This window comes from Hyla sarda, chromosome 5 (assembly GCF_029499605.1).
Source record: "Hyla sarda isolate aHylSar1 chromosome 5, aHylSar1.hap1, whole genome shotgun sequence".
NCBI classification, from domain to species: domain Eukaryota; kingdom Metazoa; phylum Chordata; class Amphibia; order Anura; family Hylidae; genus Hyla; species Hyla sarda.
Genome location: NC_079193.1, coordinates 154,868,179 through 154,888,137, shown reverse-complemented (window position 1 = coordinate 154,888,137; position 19,959 = coordinate 154,868,179). Strand labels below are relative to the sequence as shown.

Genomic DNA, 19,959 nt, shown 5'->3' with positions numbered 1-19,959 from the left:
ATAGACAAAATAAAAGATGCAAATAGAACACTCTTCCAATCATATCAATCCCCATAGACTCCAATGTAAAATTTATGTTTGGTTAGTTTGGTCGTCCATTTCAAAAAAGGACAACAGACTGAGCTTATGAAAACCGAGATAAACTGATTATAAAAATGACCTCAGTTGGTTTCAGTTTTTCTGCTCCTGAACAGAGCAGATGAGGAGCAATAAAGCGGAGAACAGAAACACAGCTGTGAACCCAGCCTAACTCGGAACTTTTACCCAGCTTTTAAAGGTTCCTGAAAGTCAATAATGCCTAGTTATCCAATGTCACATAATTCTACTCTAGTACCCCCTACTATTGGAAAGATTTCTAGTTAACACCCTTGTGATGGTCACACTCCTTTCCCAAGAACAGCCCTCACATTTACTTGTTGTTCATTTACTATATTTTATAAGATAGAAACTTGTAAATAGAGGTAGCTACATCTTTTTTCCTCTAGAACAAATGTTTCACATAGTGGGTGTATGTATATATTACCTCATTTTCAAGTGATGGATGGTTATACCAATAGAAGGTGGAGAGGTAACTATAGCATCCAAACCCTGATGCCTAAGAGGTCCAGAGGCCACTCTTTCCCATAAAAAAGACATTTGGTATGTGGGGGCCCTTCTGTATATTTTGCATTGGGGCCCAACAGCTCTAAATGTCCACTGTTCTAACAACGATGTCAAAGTTTGGATTGGAAGGGGTCTATGGGGGAGATTTATCATTGCTTTTAGAGCATATTTTTTTTTGTCTATGTTTAGGGGCAGTTCAGGCGCAAGCAGCATATTTAGCGACTTTTATGGGTCTTTTGCCTACCCGTAGAACTTTTTCTTCTTTACCATGATGTGGTCACGTATTTATCATATGCGACTTTTGTCAAAAGTCGCTATTTTGTGCGCAAAGGTACTTATTTAGGCGCAAAGCTACACCACCTACCAGTAGGCATGAGACTCCCCTCTACCTTCTGCAATTCAACCTTTAACCTCTTGTGGACGACAGCATCCCACTCCCTTCTGTGACACGTGCTCAGGAGCTGATCACGGTGATGCCCGGCTTTAACTCCTTAGACACCGCAATCAAATTTGATTGTAGCGTCTAAAATGCAAGTAAAAATGTCCCGGCAGCTCTGTGAAAGTAAGTAAAAACACCTAACCTGCCAAATTCAGGACCCAAGAAAGTGTCTACTTCCCTCCCTCACAAGTGTCTAGAAAAAGTGTATGTGGTAGAGCTTTTCCCACCACAGCACGACAACTGCGCAAAATTCATCATCCTGCTGCACCTTCTTGATAAATATGATGAACACTAGTCAAACCCACCACCCAAATAAACGTGGGAAAATAGCTCTACCGTAGACATTCTTTGATAAATCTGGGCCTATGTGTCCAGACCTCCACCGATCAGGAGAACGAGCTGGGAGAAGTTCACACTTCTCTTCTGGATCTGTGTCTTGTGAACGAGACAAACTTGCAATGTCTATGGAATGTGTCTCTATCACTTGATAAAGTGCAGGGAGAGGAGCGTGCAGCAGCGCAGACTTCTCCTGACTCATTCTCCAGACCAGCAGCGGTCGGAACACTCAGACCCTCACCGATCAAAACTTTTGACTTGTCGCTAGGACATGTCAACATTTTTTCCAAATGACAGGTACTCTTTAAGTTACACTTTAGATGTAAACATTTGCTTTCCATAGCTATGCAGCAGTAACTTTGAGAATCATGGTCTATTCTATTGCACTTTATTGTGCTGTTTATTTTACTGTTTTGCTTGTCTGTATCAGAAGGAATTTATACACCTTTCCTAATTTTGATTTGTGCTGCCATCTACTGACAACAATTAGCAGTTACATTGTGTTGGTAATGGCAGATAGTTATCCATAATTTCGTGTATGAAAGGCATACGTACTTGAGGTTAGGTAGAAACCTCTACTTATTGCTAAGTATGAACAGACAAAGGGGATAAGCTTATGGAAATGTTGTCCCAGTGTATCAGTTTGTGATGGCAAGAACCAAGACCAACATAGTGCCATTTTGTAGCTTGTTCTCTATTGAATGTGCTTTTTCCATGTATACCTTTTGTCTTTTTTTTTTTTACATATTTAAACATGTTTTGGGTGTGAGAGAAGATGAGGTGCTCTGCTTTGCCTCACTTTTTTTCTCCCATCTCTATTCTAGTTTATAGAATTTGGCACTCTGTTGGATGGTCTTGGCCTCGTCATTTTTACTTTCCATTACGGTTTTCTGTTGTTCTCTGGATTAAATTCCTATAATGCTAATATTTAGAGGTGCAAAATGAAAAGGCTTAAATAATCTTTCATTTTCATTTTGATAGGTGTACCGGTCCTGGCATTGAAGGCTGTAAACCCCCTGGGTAAGACTTATGGATTAATTTGGTTAAAAAACTATAGTTAAAGATACCCATATATTGTACCCATATATATACTTAAATGTATTCTTCAAATTGCCATTGAAAGAGAGGTGGAAGCAAACAGCTCCATACTTTGTTTAGTGGTCATGCTGGGTTACTGCAGCTTAGCTCCCTTTGAAGCGAGGTTGATGGCAGCTGAGCTGCACCAGGGTTTCCCAACAAGTGTGCCTCCAGCTGTTGCAAAACTACAATTCCCAGCAAGCCCAGACAGCATTTAGCTGTCTGGGCTTGCTGGGAATTGTAGTTTTGCAACAGCTGGAGGCACACTGATTAGGAAGCACTGCAGTACACAATGTACTGAGCTGTTGCCTATGTACTTGCTCTGTCAAGCAAACAAGAGAACGGGGGCCTCAATCAAATCATAATTATATGTATACTGATCAGTGTACCAATAAGCACAAACCAAAAAGAAGGAAAGCGTAACACTGAAAAAACATCAGCACACCAGTAATATGATGCTAATAAGACAAATCTTTATTAGGTATAAAACAAATCCCCTGTAAACAACTACACATGTATAGTTGGGGAGGGAATATGGGCTGGTAAACAAAGCCCAAGCACAACCCTAGGGAGGGGCCATGAACTTGATCTGTCCACTGTGTGATGGAATATGTCAGCAATAAAAATAAAAAAATAAAACAAACATGATTTACAATAAAAAAAATGAATAAAAAAAATAAATATCTGTTATATTCCATGAGACGTTGCCACACATAAAGAAACCATGTGTAATGTCCGCCTGAAAATACTGTAAATGTGTCATCTGATAGACGCAATGCGTTTCCTCTTAGAGTCCACAGAAAGAATAGACATGTCTGTTCTGTCTGTGGATGCCCGAATCAGAATTTCTGCTTCAGAAGCATCTGACGCAGAAATTCTGCGTGTGAACAGTGCAGCAGGATCCCATTGAAATCAGTGGGACTCTACTGCAGCGGAATGTTTGTGCGGACATTCAGCAAAAATTCTGCCGTGTGAACTTGGCCTATGGCTTTCAGATCAGACAGCTCTGCATCTCTGAAGATTTCCTAACATCTAAGCACATCTAAGGGCTCATTCACACTATGGAATTTCCGCCTGGCGATATTTCGGGCAGAGATTCCATCTGTAGCAGTACACTGTCTGCAATTCAATGCATTTTATAGCAGAAAGAATGTTTATTCTTTTAAAGTGTACCGGTCATCAACAAAAACTTTTTATATAATGTAGACAATACCATTATAGGTATATTTGTAATATACCGTATTTTTCGCCCTATAGGACGCACCGGCGTATAAGACGCACCCTATTTTTAGGTGCAAAATCTAAAAAGTTAAAGATTTTGAACCCAATAGTGGTCTTCAACCTGCAGACCTCCAGATGTTGCAAAACTACAACTCCCAGCATGCCCGGACAGCCGTTGGCTGTCCGGGCATGCTGGGAGTTGTAGTTTTGCAACATCTGGAGGTCCGCAGATTGAAGACCACTGCATAGGAGGTAATACTCACGTGTCCCCGCCGCTCCGGACCCGTCACCGCTGCCCTGGATGTCGCTCCATCGCTGTCGCCGTGTCCCCGTCGCTCCGCTGCCGGCCTGCTGCTGAACGTCTCTGCTGCCGGCCGGGTATCCTCGCTCTCCGTCGACGCCATCACGTCGTTACGCACGCCGACACATGTACGCGACGACGTGATGACGAGGAAGGAGAGCGCCGGCCATACAGGGGATCCCTGAACGGAGAAGACACCGAGGAGGCAGGTAAGGTCCCTCCCGGTGTCCTGTAAGCACTAACCCGGCTATTCAGTCGGGCTGTTCGGGACCGCCGCGGTGAAATCACGGCGGTCCCGAACAGCCCGACTGAACAGCCGGGTTAGTGTCACTTTCCCTTCAGACGCGGTGGTCAGCTTTGATCGCCGCGTCTGAAGGGTTAATACAGGGCATCACCGCGATCGGTGAAGTCCTGTTTTAGCCGCGGGTCCCGCCTGTTGATGGCCGCAGGGACCGCCGCGATGGGGGTGTATTCGCCGTATAAGACGCACCGACTTTTTTCCCCCAGTTTTGGGGAAGAAAAAGTGCGTCTTATACGGCGAAAAATACGGTACATTGGTTAAAAAATATGTATATTTTTGTCCCTGCAGCTATTGCCTGTGTGTCTCTGAGGAGTCCAAATACAGGAAGTGAGGGTGGCCAAGCAGGGCTCTGTGCAGTGAGGCTCTGTGAAATGCTACAGGCTCACATATGACGATGATTGACAAGCCAGGAGTCTGCACAGATCCCTGCTTGTCCTACCCTCACTTCCTGTATTTGGACTCCTCATCCTTTCACCCAAAAATATACCCATTTTCAACTAATGTATATAACAAATATACATATAATGGTATTATCTACATTATATAAAAAGTTTTTGTTGACGACAGTTACACTTTAAGTGGAGTTTAGGATCCAGAATTTCTGTGGCAGAATGTCTGCAGCGGAAATTCCGTAGGATGAATGGTGCAGCAGAATCCCACTGAAAACAATGGAAGGCTGCTGCACCTTAATTTCTGAGTGGAATTCTGTTCGTAAATTACGTAGTGTAAATGGGCCCTAGACTTACATTATGTCATAAAAATCATTTAAAGGGAGATCCAAATTTTTGCTGCAAAAGATGTAGATGTTATCTGTTCTTTATAAACTTTCAGGGCCATTCAGTGCCGTTTAGATGTCAGAAAACCAGACACATGGGCTAAATTGGAGCCACACATTGATGCAGAATACAACCTTCAATTGGCTTTCATGCTAGAGTTGTGTCAGATTTTCCAGCTCACAAAAATATACAAGCACTTTAGAAAGTATATGAACCCCCACCATGTGGTGTAATGATGAAGGTCTTATTGACATATGCAGTTTAGTCCCTGACAAATACATTTTGCCTTCTGCTTATCTCTTTTAACTGCATTGGCTTCCATATTATTGGTGCTGCTCTGTAGCCAGCTGGCTAGAGAAGAATTCTCTGATCTCTTGTAATCACCACTGCAGTGTTTTCGCTACTACAGTATATTTCCAAAAGAAATACCACATAGTAATAGTGATAGACACAATAGTCTATCCATTTTACTATGAGAAATATATTATTTTATATAAGTAGTGTGAATCTCAAAGGAGTGATTTTCTCGCCCCTTCCAAAAAGAAAATATTGATAGGCGTCTCCATGATACAATGATTTTTCAGCCTCTGTATAAGAGAAGTTATGTATATGGATAAGCAGACGGTTCATGATACCTTCAATGCATGAGGTGGCAAATAATATTTTATAGGTTGGGAATACTTAGTGAAGGACCGGTGACAAAGGGTTGAATTCAATTCTAACTAAATGTTGTCTAATTTTCAGATCCAATGTGGCGTACATCGCAGCTGGCGTTGTTGGAGGCATCCTTGCCGCTGTTGTTATGGGACTGGTTGCATTTTTCTTTGTTCGAAGAAACCGTATTAACAGAAAGCGCACTCTTCGTAGGCTGCTGCAGGAAAGAGAGGTGTGGACAATGATTATATATTATGTATATATATATATATATATATATGTATAAATATTGTTTATAATTAAAAGAAATAAATAAATGCCAGTTTGATTAATAAGCCATTACATTAAAACCAGATGAAATAAAAAAAATATGCAATATACCGGTAGCCCTCATAGCTCACCTGTAGGTGCCACTGGACAAACTGTCTTCTATCTACTTTTTACAGTAATGGTGCAGACAACCATTTTAGGATTGTGGTATCCTTGTTACTTCTGAATTCTGTATTATATTTTATATAAAATAATCGTACAAATATTTGCATTACCTTTATAAGAATAACGCTAAGTTAAAGGATTTTCACAGAATCATTTGTCGCACATTATACTAGGAAGAAAACATAGAATGTAGTATAATATGATGTGGAAATTTTTGTAAAATATGGCATTATTTCATTATAGCTAGTGGAACCTATTACACCAAGTGGTGAAGCACCGAACCAAGCACTTCTTCGAATCTTGAAAGAAACTGAATTCAAGAAGATAAAGGTTCTTGGGTCAGGTGCATTTGGTACTGTATATCAGGTAAGATGTGGGGAAACAATCATTTTTGGTCAACAACCAATTAATTTTTTTTCACTGTATATATTTGTACTTTTTTTGTTGGATCGGTTGGCTGAAGAGCAGTCAACACAAGGCTTGTCTAGTAACAGAATAGCCATTGTACTAAACATATAGGTGAGCATTTATTAGTCTAGGGTGGAGTTGCTTTAGAATTTCTTCTACAATAGGGTCATTCCATAATTCTTTTATATACTAATCTTTGATAACATATTCTATTGTTTCAATAGGGTCTTGTACTCTAGTAAGGGTTAAAGGGGTACTTCGTCACTAGACATCTTAGAAGATAAGATGTCTGATCGCGGGGGTCATCAGTGGCGGTCTCAGCTGCGGCACCCCAGACATCCGGTGCACGGAGAGAATTTCACTCTGTGACGGATGACTGGCAATGCAGGGTGGAGGCTCGTGACGTCATGGTCACGCCCCACTCGTGACGTCACGGCCATGCCCCCTCAATGCAAGTCTATGGGAGGGGGCGTGACGCCCCCTCCCATAGACTTGCATTGAGGGGGCATGGCCGTGACGTCACAAGCTGGGCACGGCCGTAATATCACGAGCCTCTGGCGCTGCACCCAACACTCGAATGCCGGGTGCCGCAGGGAGATCAGACATCTTATCCCCTTTCCTTTGAATTGGGGATAAGATGTCTAGGGGCGGAGTAATAGATAGATGTAATCTTACAAACATTGCACTAGTCCCCACAATGGCAGCCCCAGTGTCTTAGTGGACCTAGTATATAAGTCACTGCCTATTGCAAAAGTGCGAAAAAAAATAGTAACTTCACTAGTTAAACATTGTTGGAAATGTTGACTATATCTAGAAGGCAAACCTATAAATAAAACAATCTTAGACTATCAATACAAGTATATGTTCTTTTTTTGCTAATCAATTATATCTGTAAATAGGGTATTTGGACACCAGAAGGTGAAGGCATAAAAATCCCAGTAGCTATCAAAGAGTTACGTGAGGCCACATCACCTAAAGCCAACAAGGAAATTTTAGATGTAAGTATTGATTTACCAAATGGACTCATCCTCCAAATATTTCATGTTTTTTGCCAAATTTAGTTTATTCAGTCTCCATAAATTAAGTTTTGCTTTAGGTTCTGTGCATGAAATCCAATCCTAACCATCTAGGATCGTTGGTGGTATGGCATTGTGTTATATGGAACATGCTTCCAAATAGCTACACATTAAAATTAAGCTCATGAAAAATCTGGTCTGGTGACAAATGAAACATCTCTTATTTCCTACCTTGTAGCTCTTGGTGACCACAATTCCCTTAGGCTGTTTTTTTTTTCTTTTTTTTGAGCAAAAAGGATTTTACAGCAGCTTGTGACCAGATACCAGGCATAGTTGTATTAGATCACAATGTGCCTCCACTATCTCCAAGGTAAACAGTTGGAAACAAGACTCAGTTTGTTCTAGTTTCTGGAAATCTGCAAAGGTTGAAGAAGTTGCAAATGTTTTGTTTTGAGTTGAAGGCTCGATGGCATCACTCCATGTAATATGTAACCATGCTACACAATTGTATGGAGAAAGAAAGACCCTTTGTTTAGTCTGTATTTTCAGCTTTGTGGATACTCCAGAGACTGTCAGGAATCATTGATATTATTGTAGGTTTACAATAGATAAAGAGCTGTAGATCAGTACACTGCATGAATTTGTATATAATTGTTTATGCTATATTTACATATACAGCATATATAAATATCTGATAAGTTAAAGGGGTATTCCGGGCAAAAACATCTTATCCCCTATCGAAAGGATAGGGGATACGATGTCTGATCGCGGGGGGCCCGCCTCTGGGACCCCCTGCGATCTCCCTGCAGCAGCTCACATTCTTTGCATAGCTACGTCTGCAGTTTTGGCCCAAAAATTGGCCCAGATTGACTAAAACTGTCTAATTCTTAGTATACGCTTCGGCTAGACAGTCTTGAAATGCACCGGATTTATTAAAGTTTATCAGTGAATCTGTTGCGTTCCTAGACTTTCTAGCCTAAGTTTAGAGCAGACCAGCTATTAGTTGGGGCACAGTGTCATGCCTTTTACCAAAGCCACACTGCTGTTAGGGAGACCATGTTCCCTTTGTGAGATGCTGGGGAAAAGTGTATAAAAAGCATCTTAAAAAAAAAGTCTAAATGTGGCACAAACCATATAAGGCTGGGTTCACACTACGTTTTCTCCCATACGGGAGCGCATACGGCAGGGGGAGCTAAAACCTCGCGCTCCCGTATGCCTTCGTATGCGCTCCCGTGTGTCATTCATTTCAATGAGCCGGCCGGAGTGAAACGTTTGGTCCGGTCGGCTCATTTTTGCGCCATATGCGAACGTTTCACTCCGGCCGGCTCATTGAAATGAATTACATACGGGAGCGTGAGGTTTTAGCTCCCCCCTGCCGTATGCGCTCCCGTATGGGAGAAAACGTAGTGTGAACCCAGCCTAAGATAGTTTTCTTGGTGCAAATTATGCCAGAATTCTTGCACATTTACAAAAGGTAAATCTGTCTTATAGTTTTTTCAAAAGCTTTTTGTAGTGTAAATTCTTCCATGTTAGAACTACGTTGTGCCATTCAATTAGGTGTTACCATGCCCCTTATTATGGTATGTTTTGACTGTGATACTATACACTCATCGCAGTGTGAGACTATATACAAACTATGGACAAGTATATTGACACTTGTCAGTTTAGCAATCTATTTCCAGGACTAATAACAGGGGGATGACACAATGCACAGTTCTAAGAAGGGGGGGGGGCTTCTAAAATTGTGTTTAAAGTTAAATACAATTATTTTCTGAAACAGACATGTCAGTGCTGACGCATCTTCATCAAACACCTGGCATCTTAACTCTGAGAGGATTATAACCATGTATGATGCCCATAAGGAATACAGCTTGTGCAGCTTACAATTGATTTCATGAATATTTATACAAAAGAGACGTCCAAAAAGGTTACAGAACCAGAGCAGCGTGTCACTGTAATGAATTACATGGACAGCCCAAGCTAAATCTACATACACTTTTATACACTTTAAATCCATTACAATTTAAGGTACATTTCTCTTTAAATGCATCTGGTTTTAATACTTTTTCCTTCCAAATAATTTTTTTCCTGAGGATCCACCAACATTTCCTGTATTTACCAAGAGCACAGCACTGACACATAGTTGGAACATCTGCCAATAACCTAAAGCTTTCTTCCCTGTTTTCAGGAGGATAGAACAAAACATGAATGGCATACAATGTATTTAGAAAATCCTCAGTCCCTTTAACGTTTTTCACATTATGTTATATTGCTGCCTTGATTTCAGTTTTTCTCCATCATTCTGCACTCAATCCCCAAAGTGAAAACAGAATATTAGAAAGCTTTGCTAGGTTATTAAAAAAGGAAGAAGTACAATCTTGCATTGACATAAGTATTCAGACCCTTTACTCAGTACTTAGTTTAAGCACCTTTTGGCAGTGATTTCAGGCTCCGTTCTTCTTTGGGATGATAACACACTTGGATTTAGAGATTTTCTGCAATTATTCTTTAGAGGTCCTCTCAAGCTCTGTCAGGTTGGATGGAGACTGTCAGTCAAAGCCATTTTCAGGTTTCACAGAGAAGTTCAATTGGGTTCAAGTCAGGGCTCTGGCTGGGCCACTCAGACATTCACTGAGTTGTCCCTAAGACAATTCTGTGTAGTCTAGGCCAAGGGTTCTCAACCAGGGGTATGCGTACCCCTAATGGTACGCCAAGGGTTAAGCGGGGGTACGGCAATTCGCTAACAAATACCGGCCATGCATTGGCCAGTATTTGTCAGCACAGAGCGGGGATTGGACACTGCAGTCTCCCCGGCAGCTCACTATATTGTACCGCGGCTGGAGCTGCACCTTACGTGAGCTGCAGTGGCTGCTGGGCCTGACATGTGATGTCCCTGATGTTGCGCGGAGGTGCCAGCACAGCGCAGAAGGACATCACCCATCAGTGTGGCCCTCCAACTCCCGCCGAACGGGATGGACACATGCCTGGTAAGCATATTAAACTAAGTGTTACACCGCAGTATGGGAGAGTGCTATTGTATGTATCTCATATATTGGCCCAGGGGGATTGGAGGGGGAGATAATGGCACAAGGGGATTAAGATGGAGGGGGGAATAATGACACAAGGGGTTAAAGTATCGCATTAGTATGGTAAGCACACACCATTATGAAATTAAGTACTTTTATGACTTACTAGCTGAGTACCCGGCACTGTCCGATTTTTTTCCTACATTATCCTTGTGGGGGAGGAAAAGCAACACAGGAGGAAGCTTTTGTCCTCATATCCCATCCCTAAATCCCCTCCTCATATTCCGACCTCATATCCTGTCCTCATATTTTGTTCTCGTATCTCGACCCCATATCCCGTCCCCATTTCTCGACCCTACATCCTGTCCTCATATCCCGTTGTGGTAGCTCTGGGGGGTGTAGGGTAGTTGGGATGTTGTGGTAGGTAAGGGGTTAATGTTAACCCTAGAGTTCGTGACGCCAGGCTGAGGGCTGGTATGCTGAGGTAATTCTCTGGCCTATCGACGCTCTTCCCAGAAACGATAGGTGCATGTAATAAAATGGAAGATGAGGCGAGTGGCACGGCACTGCTGTATATTGTTGGACTCGATGTGGTATAGGTGGATGGATGTAAGTGAAGGTGGTGGTGCTCTGATCAAAGCTGAGGCACAGTAGAAATGATAGAGTAAAGACAACGGATCAGACCGGCAGACTCACCACGTTTCTCTTCTTCTTTATTTGCGTAAGCAAAGCATAGACAGATACTCACAAACTTGGGGGATAGGACGTGCAGTGGGGGGACAAACTGGCAACAGACTCCGTTTCGCACGGACCACCGTGCTTCCTTCGGCATGTAATAAAATGACTGAAGGTCCACAAGGTACTTGAACTTGAACAAACTTTACTTAAGTGCTTGCAGTACATCCAATGAACAATGACAGTCTCAGGCAAACAGTCTCTATAGATCTCAATGACTGACAATTGTTGCGGACCTTGAGTGATATTAGAAGTCTCTGAATTTAGGGTAGTTATTGCAGATCTGTCCAGATTTAGGGGATAGATAAGGTCCGGTGATCCTGCAGAGTGCGTGGGGATTGATACACTGCTGTCGCCGCAAGGTTCAGGCCTAGACTCACAGATCTCAGCAGCGCAGATGCTTCTTGCTTGCTTGCACAGGAACAAGAGAGCGAGAAGATGGCTGCCGCTCCCTTATATGGGCAGGGGGCGGGGCTAATCCCATTGGTCCGAACACCTGTCACTCACTGTTACAAGGTGTGATAGGTTTGACTATGTCACAGGGACCTCCAAAGGTCCTCAAGCAGAAATACCATAGAGTTCCCCTGATCACATGACTCGCAGGTCCTGCTACGCTATGGCAAGGTAATTAACTATTTATTTACATTTATACAATCCTATAGACATAAATCCCAAATGGTTACTGGATAGTTACTATCTGGATAAGGGGTGACTAGTGGTGAACTAGACAATTGGGACCCCGACGTCTAGGGACTCTGGCTATGGGAACCACAATAGAAGGTACCGGATAGGATATGGTACCGGTACACCACACCGTCCCTATATCCCGACCTCATATCCTGTCCCCATATCCCATCCTCATATCCTGTCCTCATATCCTGACCTCATATCCCGTCCCCATAGCTAATCCTCATTTCTAATACTCATATCCTGTCCTCTGGTGGGGCTGTGTTGTGGTAAAGATATTGTAAACTGAAAATAAAAGGTGTGTGGCTTAAATGGTGGGTGTGTCTTTGTGAGATGGGACATGGCATGCAGGGAGGGTGTGGCTTACCAGCTGGACTTGTGGAGTAAGGCACCAGAAGTCCTATATACTTGCATAGGACTTGAAATAAAAAACCCATCCTTCACATATGGGGATAGGTTAGGGGTTATTTTAACTATTTTATATTTTTATTTGACATATAAGTAACATGTGACAAAGTATTATTGAAATATCTCCAGCTGTTTGGACATACTTTCACCCTTTGGGGGGGTACAGTCGCGAAAAAAGTTGAGAACCACTGGTCTAGGCTGTGTTTAGGCTCATTGGGGGAGATTTATCAAAACCTGTCCAGAGGAAAAGTTGCTGAGTTGCCCATAGCAACCAATCAGATCACTTTTTTCATTTATCAGAGGCCTTTTAAAAAATGAAAGAAGCAATCTGATTGGTTGCTATGGGCAACTGGTTAACTTTTCCTCCGGACAGGTTTTGATAAATCTCCCCCATTGTCTTGTTGGAAGGTTATCCTTCAGCCAAGTCTGGGGTCCAGAGTATTCAATAAAAACATCTTTTTACTTTGCTGCATTCAGTTTACCATCAACCCTGACAGTCTCTTTTTCCATGCCGCTGAAAAACCTGATATGTGCCTTTACGCAATCCTCTCTCTGAACTCCACAGACAATTCTTTCCACCTCATGGCTTGCTTTTTTTCTCTGATATGCATTGTCCGCTGTGAGACCTTATATAGACAGGGTTTGTCTTTACAAATCACTTTCAATCAATTTAATTTACCACAGGTGACTTTAGTTAATGTGTAGAAACATATCAAAGATGATCCAGAGAAACAGGAGGCCTGAAGAATTTCCCAATGCATTGCCAATATTATGACAGGATCCTACAAGTCAGGGAGACTAAATGTGGAATTTCCAAGGACAAGATAATCAGCCAGGCTGTATCATAGGAGCGATGATCGGGGGGCAGGAGGCTGAGTAAGGGGACCTCTTCCTCCATTTTCACTAATCAAACCCACGTGATCACGCAGGATCCGATGAGGACCACTAACATACTAGTACCTTTATTTTCTCCCTTTAGATAGTAGACCTCACTCACTGCCTGTGAATATAGCGTAGCTCCTGCACTCTCTTCATAGACACTTAGGTATACAGGTATGTTAAGTTTCAGACGGCAAGGGCGTACAAGTACACCCTGTGGCGTTTAGGGTTTAAAGGGTAACTTCAATGGTCATGTTATCTTTTAACATTTGTGTTTTTTCAGTGTCCTTGACAATAGTCACTGCAGAGAGTTTCAAAGAGTGTCACTTGCTATAAAGGGCCAGGCATTTTTGTCTTATAACAAATATAAAATTTGTAATATACATTAGGTTTCTTATATAATTTTATAGTGTATTATATAGTTCTTATATAGTACTATTAATCTATGCAAACTTTCTTTAAATGACAGTGACTATTTAAGTTCCCCCTGGTGTCATTGTTTTAGGTTCACACTACGGTTTTAGGTCCGGTCAGAAAACCGTATACGGGGCAAAAATTAGACAACCGGAGTCAGCGTTTGACTCCGGTCGGCTCATTGAAATGAACGGGGTTCGGGCCGGATCCGGCTGGGAATACGGGAGCAGACGTTTTTCGCCCCTCCCAACCGGATCCAGCAACCGTACACTGCAAACGTAGTGTGAACCCACCCTGACCACCTAGAACTACAGTATGTTCGAAGAGTTAATATAACAACTTGGAAATCTGCCCTGACTGTCTGTAATGTTTTTAAATGTAAGCAATAGAGGTCTGCAAAGTTTCAAGTGTTTTGGGCAGGTTATATACAACCTCACATGTATTTTCCAGCAATGGTATCCTTTAGGCTCTTACAATACCTCTTGCGACAGCAAAACTATGAGGAAGCTTTTTGCTAGGATGCTTTTGCCAGATTATGTTGGCTCCAAAATGAGACCAGATAGAGCCTCAGGAAATAGCCAGTGTTAGATTTAATTGGGACAGGAAAGCTTGTGCTATTTGTATAATAACTGGATAATGGAGGATTTGACGTAAATAGGTGAATGTCCACTACAAGATCTGTGGGTCACGATTATTGTTCAGCTTTATAACCAGTTGGATGTCAGCTCTTGTAGTCCATAGACCTGCAATAAGGTGGATTCATAGATGTAATACCCATAATATGTGGAAAACAGATGATTTTGTAGACTAGAAAAGGAATTTATGACAGTATGAAAATGGTATCCAATGAAGGAACAGGGTATATATAATCAATATTATATATGCTAAGTCTGATGATGCCCTATGAAAAAAAGGTTATGCCAAAATAGGGGGTTATGAAGTAAATATGAGTTACGGTAAGTATAAATTATAATACTGTAGGATCTAACAATGCATCAGCTTTTACCATAACAGACATACTGAATATTGTATAAGGTGCTAAGTATAAGGTATTCCATGGTAAATGGGTTATTTTGCACGTATCCTAAGAGTAGCAGCACAGATAGAGTGTTGTACACGCAGAAACAAGAGTTGGAAGATGTTTGTTAGGAATGTATCTTGGTGCCAGCACTGCCTGGAGCATCACAGATGTCTGCATGTTATCCAAACAATTCAAGACTATGGGACAATTGCCAGGAGATCAGTGGCACCACATTCACTGCTAGGATTGCAGCATGATAGCATCAAGTGAACGAGTTACATAGTTCATCCTATGTTTCTGTCATAAGGGATATCCCACTAAAAGAAGACTATCTATTCTATCAAAAGACTAGGAGGAGATCAGATAACACAAGCTCACCTCCTAGTTACCAAAATAAGTGGTATAGTCCATTCCCATTTATGCCATTAAGATAGGATGCCCTAATAATGATGTCAAGGGTTTTGCCTGGAATTCTATTAACTTTTACTATTACACTTTGCAGATGGAATATCATTATCAAATATCTCTAACTGTGTGATGCTACTTCTTTCTAGGAAGCGTATGTTATGGCCAGTGTGGATAATCCTCATGTGTGCCGTTTGCTGGGAATTTGCCTAACCTCCACTGTCCAGCTGATCACCCAGCTTATGCCGTATGGCTGCCTTCTTGACTATGTCCGTGAACATAAAGACAATATTGGCTCAAGACATCTTCTCAACTGGTGTGTGCAAATTGCCAAGGTAAGGTAAACAATAACCATGTTTCCAATACTGCTTTTAAGAAAGAAAATTTGCGTGTACTGAATACTATAAAAGTAACCGGGAATATTATATCTGCCACATAATCATTCCATATCTTATCCAGCAATTTCATCAGTTTATTTCCGTGAACACAACATTTATTTAAGGCAGGAATTCTAACTATACCACCTGCAGTTTTTACAAAGGTCTGTCCATCTCTCTTCCATTTCCAATGTTTTAAATTATGTTAAAGGGTTACTCCACTGGCCGGCCACCAGACCCCTCCCATAGACTAGCATTGAGGGGGCGTGGCCGACCCCTGCAGTGCACGCACAGCGTTCGGTACTAAATGTTCCGAACACAGCCAGAACACTGGCCAGTGGAGAACCCTTTTAAAGTTTCCACTTTGACCAATTCCTCATTGGCTGAATATGAGTCCCTCAGTTCCTGTACAGCCCAATGTATTAATCGGTAAAGTCATTGGGACTTCTTTATCTTTAAGTTTTCAAAACCAAGTTAGGCTGGGTTCACACCACGTTCTTGCAATATAGTTCCCGTATCAGGTTTTTTATTTATTTTTTAAAAACGGATTCCACAAAACCTGACTAAACTGTATCAAATTGTGTGCACAAATTTTAATCCGTATACGGTTAAAAACTGTATGCGGTTTGAAAAATTATGTCCGTTGCATCTGTTTTTTTAAGAAAAAAAAATGTATATGTTTTTAACTTTTTATTCCATTATAAAGTTTCACATGTTTGATTGAAATTCCAAGAATAAGAACTGTGCAAAGTCAAAAAACATATTGTGCAAACCGTATGGAACCATACGCAAATACGGTTCTGTACAGTTCCTATTGACTCCCTTGTTAAAATAAAAGTATATGTTTCAATACGTTTTTTCACCCGGACCAAAAATCATGGTAGGTTATGGTTTTGGGTCCGGGAAAAAAATTGACAAAACTGTACAGGATGCAAAACGGACACAACCTGATGCATCTTTTGGCATACGGTTTTCAACGGAGAGTAAATGCATACGGTTTTCAATGCGGTTCCGTATGGTTTTCAAATTGAAAAAGTATACGGGAACTGTACTGCACAAACGTGGTGTGAACCCAGCCTTACATCCCTTATAATAATTCCAACTTGGCAACTTACATGTACAACCTACTTCCTTGTGTTCAACTGTTCTGCAGTTAGTAAGTTTTATAAGTTCTAGAAGTGTAGCCACAGTTCATATATATATATATATATATATATGATCCACATAGGTAGGCTCTTTTCTAATTCTCTCTTTTTATCTCAACAGGGAATGAATTATCTTGAAGAACGGCGATTAGTCCATAGAGATTTGGCTGCACGGAATGTTCTTGTTAAAGCACCTCAGCATGTCAAGATTACAGATTTTGGCTTGGCCAAGCTTTTAGGGGCAGATGAAAAGGAATATCATGCAGAAGGTGGAAAGGTGAGACCAAAGAATTATACATATCCATGGTTACTGTGCCATAAAACATTTTGATTACCCTAACAGTCTGCTTATAAACAGAAATATTAGGGCAAAAATCTTGAACCATACAACTAGGAACATAAATTATTAACTCTTCTCTGTGCCACTTTCACATATGTCCAGAAACCTAAAACTGGCTATACACATAATATAGATTTTTTTTTGTGAGTTCTAGTATATTTCTTAGCGATCTACACTGATCTTACAATACATGTTTGGTTGAGCATGCATAGTTATTTTAATAGAGAAAGTAAGGCAAATGCTGTCACACTCCTTCAGGATCTTAACTTTGGCTTAACTTAGGTTCAAGAAGAGATCAGGCTTATTGAACTTCAACATGCCTGATCCTTGTTTCTCACACCATCAGCATTTAAGGAACAGTACACTTAAAGGGCTATTCCAGGAAAAAACTTTTTTTTATATAGATCATAGATCAACTGGCCCCAGAAAGTTAAAGAGATTTGTAAATTACTTCTATAAAAAAATCTTAATCCTTTGTGTACTTATAAGCTTCTGAAGTTAAGGTTGTTCTTTTCTGTCTAAGTGCTCTCTCATGACACGTGTCTTGGGAACCGCCCAGTTTTGCTATGGGGATTTGCTTCTAAACTGGGCGGTTCCCGAGACTCGTGTCATCGGAGAGCACTTAGACAGAAAAGAACAACTCAACTTCATCAGCTCATAAGTACTGAAAGGATTAAGATTTTTTAATACAAGTAATTTAAAAATCTGTTTAACTTTCTGGAGACAGTTGATCTATATAAAAAAAAAAGTTTTTTCCTGGATAACCCCTTTAAAGTAGAATCGGCTGACATAAATCTGTGTATGGGTAACTTATGATATCTACAGTTGTCTGGCAGGTGTTTCCCACTGCATAGGTTACAATAACTAATTTTCCCTCTGACATAATAATAGTTGTAAAATTACTGTATTATTCAGATCTCTTTAAAGCCACAAGTGATCATTGTTATACCAGAATTGTAGGTTTTAAGGATGTTATTCCAGAATCAAATTATCACCTATCCTATAGATCTGATCAGTGGGGGTCTGACCACTGGGCAACTCTGCAAACACAAGAACGAAAGACAATTGACCCCTTGGAATGATCATTGTGGTGATCAAGGGGGTTCCCAGTGGTCGAACCCCCACAAATCAGCTAATCATCCTGTATCCTATGGATCGGGTAAAAGTTTTGATTGTGGGATGATCCTTTTAAATGATGATAGTCCTGAAGTTGCACCTTACAGTGGGGCAAAAAAGTATTTAGTCAGCCACCAATTGTGCAAGTTCTCCCACTTAAAAAGATGAGAGAGGCCTGTAATTTTCATCATAGGTATACCTCAACTATGAGAGACATAATGAGAAAAAAAAATCCATAAAATCACAAATGATTTTTAAAGAATTTATTTGTAGATTATGGTGGAAAATAAGTATTTGGTCAATAACAAAATTAATCTCAATTCTTTGCTATATACCCTTTGTTGGCAATGACAGAGGTCAAACATTTTCTGTAAGTCTTCACAAGGTTTTCACACACTGTTGCTGGTATTTTGGCCCATTCCTCCATGCAGATCTCCTCTAGAGCAGTGATGTTTTGGGCTGTCGCTGGGAAACACAGACTTTCAACTCCCTCCAAAGGTTTTCTATGGGGTTGAGATCTGGCCATTCCTTCATTGCCCGGGCGGTGTGTTTGGGATCATTGTCATGCTGAAAGACCCAGCCACATTTCATCTTCAATGCCCTTACTGATGAAAGGAGGTTTTCACTCAAAATCTCACGATACATGGCCCTATTCATTCTTTCCTTTACATGGATCAGTCGTCCTGGTCCCTTAGCAGAAAAACAGCCCCAAAGCATGATGTTTCCACCCCCATGCTTCACAGTTGGTATGGTGTTCTTTGGATGCAATTCAGCATTCTTTCTCCTCCAAACACGACGAGTTGAGTTTTTACCAAAAAGTACTACATTGGTTTCATCTGACCATATGACATTCACCCAATCCTCTTCTGGATCATCCAAATGCTCCCTAGCAAACTTCAGTCGGGTCCGGGCATGTACTGGCTTAAGCTGGGGGACACGTCTGGCACTGCATGATTTGAGTCCCTGTCGGCGTAGTGTGTTACTGATGGTAGCCTTTGTTACTTTGGTCCCAGCTCTCTGCAGGTCATTCACTAGGTCCCCCCGTGTGGTTCTGGAATTTTTTCTCACCGTTCTTGTGATCATTTTGACACCACGGGGTGAGATCTTGCATGGAGCCCCAGATCGAGGGAGATTATTAGTGGTCTTGTATGTCTTCCATTTTTTGGTAATTGCTCCCACAGTTGATTTCATCACACCAATCTGCCTGCCTATTGCAGATTCAGTCTTACTAGCCTGGTGCAGGTCTACAATTGTTTCTGGTGTCCTTTGACAGCTCTTTGGTCTTGGCCATAGTGGAGTTTGGAGTGTGACTGTTTGAGGTTGTTGACAGGTGTTGTTTATACTGATAACAAGTTCAAACAGGTGTCATTAATACAGATAACGAGTGGCGGGCAGAGGAGACTCTTAAAGAAGAAATTACAAGTCTGTGGGAGCTTGTTTGTAGGAGACCAAATACTTATTTTCACCACAATTTGCCAACATTTTTTTTAAATGATCATCCAATTTGATTTTATGTTTTTTATTTTTTTTCTCATTCTGTCTCTCACAGTTGAGGTATACCTATGATGAAAATTACAGGCCTCTCTCATCTTTTTAAGCAGGAGAACTTGCACAATTGGTGGCTGACTAAATACTTTTGCCCCACTGTAATCCAACTTCAATATCATACATTCACCTAGTATTATATATGTAAAATGTTATATATGTATAATGAATGTCCCTCAGAAATTGATAGTCTGTGTTTCGTGTTTCATCTTCTAGGTTCCAATTAAATGGATGGCATTGGAGTCAATTTTGCATAGAATATATACCCATCAAAGTGACGTATGGAGCTATGGT

The 19,959-nt window shown here is 41.1% G+C and overlaps 1 protein-coding gene and 1 long non-coding RNA gene across 5 annotated transcripts in view; one reads left to right on the top strand and one right to left on the bottom strand.

Moving 5' to 3' along the window:
- LOC130273542 (epidermal growth factor receptor-like) overlaps positions 1 to 19,959 on the top strand; it is a 221,210-nt gene that overhangs the window by 189,260 nt on the left and 11,991 nt on the right. Inside the window, exons 16-22 of the mRNA XM_056520539.1 lie at positions 2,360 to 2,398; positions 5,799 to 5,940; positions 6,387 to 6,509; positions 7,451 to 7,549; positions 15,292 to 15,477; positions 16,786 to 16,941; positions 19,882 to 19,957. Of these exons, the coding sequence (XP_056376514.1) occupies positions 2,360 to 2,398; positions 5,799 to 5,940; positions 6,387 to 6,509; positions 7,451 to 7,549; positions 15,292 to 15,477; positions 16,786 to 16,941; positions 19,882 to 19,957 (821 nt within the window). The remainder of the gene's footprint in view (positions 1 to 2,359; positions 2,399 to 5,798; positions 5,941 to 6,386; positions 6,510 to 7,450; positions 7,550 to 15,291; positions 15,478 to 16,785; positions 16,942 to 19,881; positions 19,958 to 19,959) is intronic.
- The window catches only part of LOC130273544 (uncharacterized), a 66,492-nt gene continuing 52,320 nt past the window's right edge, over positions 5,788 to 19,959 (bottom strand). For 3 of the 4 annotated variants that reach the window (XR_008844034.1, XR_008844031.1, XR_008844030.1), the window contains one exon: positions 5,788 to 5,925. This is a non-coding gene — a long non-coding RNA (uncharacterized LOC130273544). The remainder of the gene's footprint in view (positions 5,926 to 19,959) is intronic. The other variant, XR_008844035.1, reaches the window with a different exon arrangement.